Source organism: Eufriesea mexicana, unplaced genomic scaffold (assembly GCF_001483705.2).
Source record: "Eufriesea mexicana isolate 0111107269 unplaced genomic scaffold, ASM148370v2 scaffold5018, whole genome shotgun sequence".
NCBI lineage: Eukaryota > Metazoa > Arthropoda > Insecta > Hymenoptera > Apidae > Eufriesea > Eufriesea mexicana.
Window position 1 is genome coordinate 259284 of NW_016912973.1, and position 5306 is coordinate 264589.

Consider the following 5306-nt stretch of genomic DNA (forward strand, 5'->3'; position numbering starts at 1 on the left):
CGAGAATTTAAAAGTTTTCACCAGCCGCTTCTCTTTTTATCCCTCCATCTGCCCCCTCCCCCCTCCCTCTCCCGCCCGTTTCTCTTTGCTTCTTCCCTTTCTCTTTCTTCCGTCGAACATCTCGTTCTCTTTCGACCCGAACTCGATAGTCCAACTCGATTCACGGCTCGTTAGCGGTGCTTCCATTCCCTTCGTTTCGGTTTTCTCTCGTAAAAGGACAACGCCGTATATGCGGAGACTCGTACTATCGATCGCGACGGAGTGTCCCATTAAATCGGTTGCATCGTGCGTGGAATACGCGTATGGAACAATTAAACGTAGCATTGTCTCGCGGGCTACTACCCAGGTACCGTTGGTCGAGATGCGCACGGTCGGTCGTCTACCTATGATCTTACCCGCAAAAATGCACCATTCGAACGTGTAAATCTCGAGAATCAACCTCGAACTGCCACGGCGGTCAGGGTTTTATCCACGATCGTATGTCATGTTCATGGGGTAGTAGCTTGGATGAGAGCTACTACGACTGATCTTAGCAAGCGATTCTTATCTTTCTCTTCTTTTCGTTAAGATTAAGGAAAACAAATACAACAAAATCATAGAGAAGCACATACACGCACGTAGAGCATGCTAGGCTGCGATCAAAAATCTAACGAAAAATGAGTGGAAAATAAAACGATAAGAAGAATGAGGAGAGATAGAGAAAGCGAGTGGTCGCTCTCTCGGAGAAAACTTGAATCGAAACTAAAATGATCTATCGTGATATCAAAATTCGCTATAGAAAACAGTTGCGTAAAACGTGCTGGAGGAATACAGAGGAGAAAAAAAATTACGAAAATGAGAGAGCATTACGTCGAGCCTGTACTCGGAATTGGCGGAAAGAAGTAAGAAGTTGCAGGAAGCTGTGTGACGAGGAGAAATAATAAGGGGATTTTGAACGGGCTGAGTGTTCAACTCACTCGTTGCAGGGTGGACCAGCATTCCTCGAGGGTGCGTTCGCTGATGTTGCCCATTCCTCCGCCTCCGCCGGCGCCTCCCGCACCGCCAAGTCCCGCCGCAGAGGCACGAGACTATCGGGCAAGACAGTGAGGCTCGTGTTAGTTTACTCTTCTCTACCCTTTCTTCTATCCGGTAGCACTACAAAATCGCTTTCTTTCCTAACAGCCGAGGCAGGCAGATGCTCTGGCCTATAGTAATTCGTGCAACTACCCTCGATTCGTCTGTCGTCTATCGTTCTCTTCCACGAGGAAGACATCGCACGCGTGGATGTGCGTGAAAACTGAAAGAGGCTGTAGAAATTTGGCAGGGGAAATGGTTGAACATTGTACGGGGCTCTCTTCGCAAGAGAAATAAAGAAGAGTACGTTTAAATCGCGTTACCATCGCGAGTCGTTCGACATTTTCCTCTGCCATCTTCGTCTAAATCGCATGGGATATCGTGGTAAAATTGCGCTGTATGGAAAATCTGCGTTCGTAACGAACTCTCGATATTCTCCTGTGTAATTTGCGTAAGCAAAAAGAGATTCGGATTCCTATTAGCGGTGAGACCGAAGCGGATCTGCGGGGATATATTTACTTAGTTTCCTCGTATCGAAGCTCGCGGACTGTGGCATCGCAGAAGCACGCCGCGATATTTTCTCGAGAACATCTTCTCGGCGTACCGTATGACGTATGCGTATAGTATTATCTGTGTTGCGCGGGTCAAGAACCCCGAGAGACGACGTATCTGCATCTCCTCGCATCGGTGTGCGTGGGCCGCGTTTGCATTTGTGGCCCCGTGACTCTAATGTGTGCGTGGCTGGCTGCTTGCTTGCCTGCTAGCTGCAGCGAGCGCGCGCGCGAACGTTCACTCTCTCTTACTCTCTTACTATCTCTCTCTGTCTCTCTCTCCCTCGCACTCTCACTCTCTCTTTCTCTGCCTCGCTCCCGCGGTCTCTCGTTCTCTCACTCTCCCTCTCTTGCTCGTTCTCTCGCGTATAGGTACATGTACGTGCACGCGTACGCGTGTCGAAGTACGCGATGTGGTAAGTCAACGTATTCCGATGTGCGTGAACCATGGTCAGTGTATCTCGGTACAGTCGCAGATTCAAACAGTCAGCGAAATTGTCGACGATGTAGCACGATTTATTGAAAGTCATCCAGTTAAGCCCGATACGAACGTTTTCGTCGTATCCTGTCGATTCTGACAGGTTTCAGATATCTCTTGCTCTTTTGTCGCGATCGCGAGCTGATCCAGATCTTTCTAACTCGTTCAGCGTCAAGGGTTGCGGGAAATTTTAACGTTTCGAAGCGATGTTACGGTTTAACGAAGTTGTGGAATCCACGAACGCGTAGTTACGATATTGAAATTCGAACACCGGTGTGGCAGTCGTTATCGATGGCAGAATAAGCGAGCAGAGAATAAGAGATTTCGCCAGATCGAAAGACGGGACGCGTATTTTTCTGCGTTAGTAGAAATTGTTTGAAAGTATTGTCCGGCGTCAGTCGGCCCAAGTGAATGACCCTATTTATCGGCGCATTATGCACTTTTATCGCGGTTGCCTCGTCCCAGTTATTTATCTGTTCTCTCTGCAGCTACGGACGTGAGAAGTCTAACTGAGATCGAGAAAATAAAAGCGGGATATAGAGAGAGAGAGAGAGAGTGTGTGAGCGAGAGCTGCGAGTGGGGGAAAGAAAGAAGGGGGGAGAGAGAGGAGGAGAGAATAGTAGAGAGAGAGAGAGAGAGAGAGAGAGAGAGAGAGAGAGAGAAAAAGGTTATCGTTCCCCGATCGATCATAAACGCATTCTCACCTGTAGCTCATTGACAAGTTTTTCCGTCAGGCTGGCGTCATGGGAGTCCTGGCTCGTCGCTCCTGGACTCAGCATCGAGTTCTGGGAGTTTTGTTGCTGGTTTGCTGACATGTTCATTCCGGCGAGGGCCCCGTTTTGCGCGATGCTCCCGGCCATGCTGAGCGCCTGTTGTTGCAGATTTTGCGTCAGATTTTGAGCTTGTTGCTGCAAATTTTGCGTGAGGTTTTGCGCTGCTTGTTGTTGTAGCGCCTGCTGACTTAGACTCTGGCCGAGGTTTTGGGTTAAATTTTGAGCCTGTTGCTGCAACGATTGCGATAAATTTTGCGCCTGACTTTGGATGTTCTGTTGCAGGTTCTGGCTAGCCTGGCTAAGATTCTGCGGCTGGTTGAGCAGTTGCTGTTGTTGTTGTGGCGATAGGCTCGGTGTCAGACTTTGCGCAAGATTGTGTTGCAAAGTTTGTCCCAGGTTCTGTTGCATGTTCTGCGTGAGAGCTTGAGTCAACGCCTGTCCCAGGTTCTGATTGAGCGCCTGAGCTGCCTGGACCGCTTGAACAGCCAGCGACGGACTGGACGCTTGGGACATGGTTTGTTGTGCCTGTGCTAGGCTGTGAAGACTCTGGGCCATGCTGGACGCGATGGCACCCTGATGGTCGGCTTGCGGTGACGGCGTCGCCGGTGCCGGAGAAGACTGATGCTGTGCTCCTTGACCCGTTTGTTGGCCCATGGACATCGCGTGCTGTTGTTGTTGCTGCATCTGCTGCTGCGGACTGGCGGTCTGTCCTAATCCCGAGTTAGCGGTCTGCTGCACCTGCGAAACGCCGGTCTGCTGTTGCTGCTGTTGCTGTTGCTGCTGACCGAGCGGACTGTGCATCTGTTGCACTTGCTGCTGGTGTTGCTGTTGTTGAGACGAATTCGAGATAGGGCTGTGTTGTAACCCCGGCGAAGGCTGAGGTGGCCCTCGTTGTGGCTGTTGCCAATAGTCGGACATCTTAAAGACATGTTGCCGCAGCGCGTGAAGATTCGCGGCCGCCGCTGTGACGGCCGAGGCTTGCACCTCCATGGGTTCCGTTTCGTTTTCGAGGTCTGGTTCGGGCGAGCTACAAGGATCCTCGTCTTCCTCCTCGTCCTCTCTCTCCGTGATGTCCTCGTCGTCTTCGTCGTGGATCCTAACACCTCTGTCCGTTTCGGGCCCAGCCGCTCCTCCTCCAGCAACACCAGCAACACCACCGCCACTTCCACCGCCGCCACTTCCGCCACCGCCACCGCCACCTCCACCGGGTCCACCGCCACCTCCTCCACCTCCTATCCCACCCCCCGAATCGCCAGAGTGGAGATGATTTCCGGGATGATGCTGATGATGATGATGTTGTTGAAGGTGATGGTGTGGACGCGACTCTGGATTTTGGCCCTGTTGCTGCTGATGTTGCTGCTGTGGATGCTGCTGCTGCTGTTGTTGTTGCTGCTGCTGCTGTTGATGGTGATGTTGCTGCTGGTGATGGTCCAAACCAAAATCGGGTTGGGTTTGCGTCTGGGCACGTAGGTCCAGGGCCGCCGTCGCGTCCGAAATTTTGAGGCCTTCGCGAGAAGCCCGGGCTACCCCCTTCCGGCGCAGCTTGCCCGCTTTTTCGCACCCCTTCCGGTAAGCAGCTCGACGGCCGGCACACTTCCGCGCTCGCCGCCGTTCCTTCCTATCTTTCTCTCCGCTGTATCGCGCTCTTCTTAGCCCAGGATCGTCTTAAGGACAACGATCCTCGCTCGACGTGGGCGGCGGGCAACGTCAGTTACTCGCCACCTGCTTCGACTTCCCGGGCCTGCTGCTGCTGTCTCCCGCTACTTGGCTCATCAAACTCTTTCCATCTCGCTCTCTGTGACGGTACTTTTATTTCGGCCTCTTTCCTAGCTTCTCTCCTTCCTTCGTTTTCCCTCTTATTCGCGTATTTCAGCGATCCGTTGTTTTTCTTTCGTCTCGTAGGATGGTCCTTTCTTCTCCACTTTGATCAAATTCGATATTTCGGAACGCGTCTCCCGTAATTTCGACACCGTTCGCTCTTTATATCTCACGCGTCTGTGTACGCGCGTTTTCGCAGTTGGGTGGCTCTCGCAGATACTCGTCTCGTCTTCTTTCTTTTTATCTCCTTCCTCTAGTCTGCATTCGCACGTTGGTACGTACGTATTTCTCTTCTACATGTGTTCGTCTGATGTCCGCGTGTATACGTGTATGCGTTTGTATCTGTATCTGTGACCGCGCGCGTGCGTGCGTGCGTGCGTGCGTGCGTGTGTGGGTATCGGTGCGTGTGTATGCCTGATGAATCGATGCGCGCGCGAATGGACGTTCTCCGACAGTGGAGAACACCCTATTTCTTTCTTCTATCTAACTTAAAGTCTATCGTACACTTAAGTTCAGGTTAAAATTCAGGATTGCCCAGCCCGGACGGTGTGAACGAGAAGGACAGTCCGTGTCGCAGACGCGAATTCCGTTGGTTGAAGTATGTCGTAGCTCTATATGCTGCCGGGTGAGAAA

At 51.8% G+C, this 5306-nt stretch overlaps 1 protein-coding gene across 1 annotated transcript in view; it reads right to left on the reverse strand.

Annotated features, from left to right (window-relative positions):
- Positions 1-4628, reverse strand: part of LOC108551760 (alpha-protein kinase 1) — a 27756-nt gene extending 23128 nt beyond the window's left edge. Inside the window, exons 1-3 of the mRNA XM_017906020.1 lie at positions 4571-4628; positions 2787-4519; positions 957-1067 (exon numbers count right to left, since the gene is read on the reverse strand). Of these exons, the coding sequence (XP_017761509.1) occupies positions 957-1067; positions 2787-4519; positions 4571-4628 (1902 nt within the window). The remainder of the gene's footprint in view (positions 1-956; positions 1068-2786; positions 4520-4570) is intronic.
- Between the last annotated feature and the right edge of the window lie 678 nt (positions 4629-5306).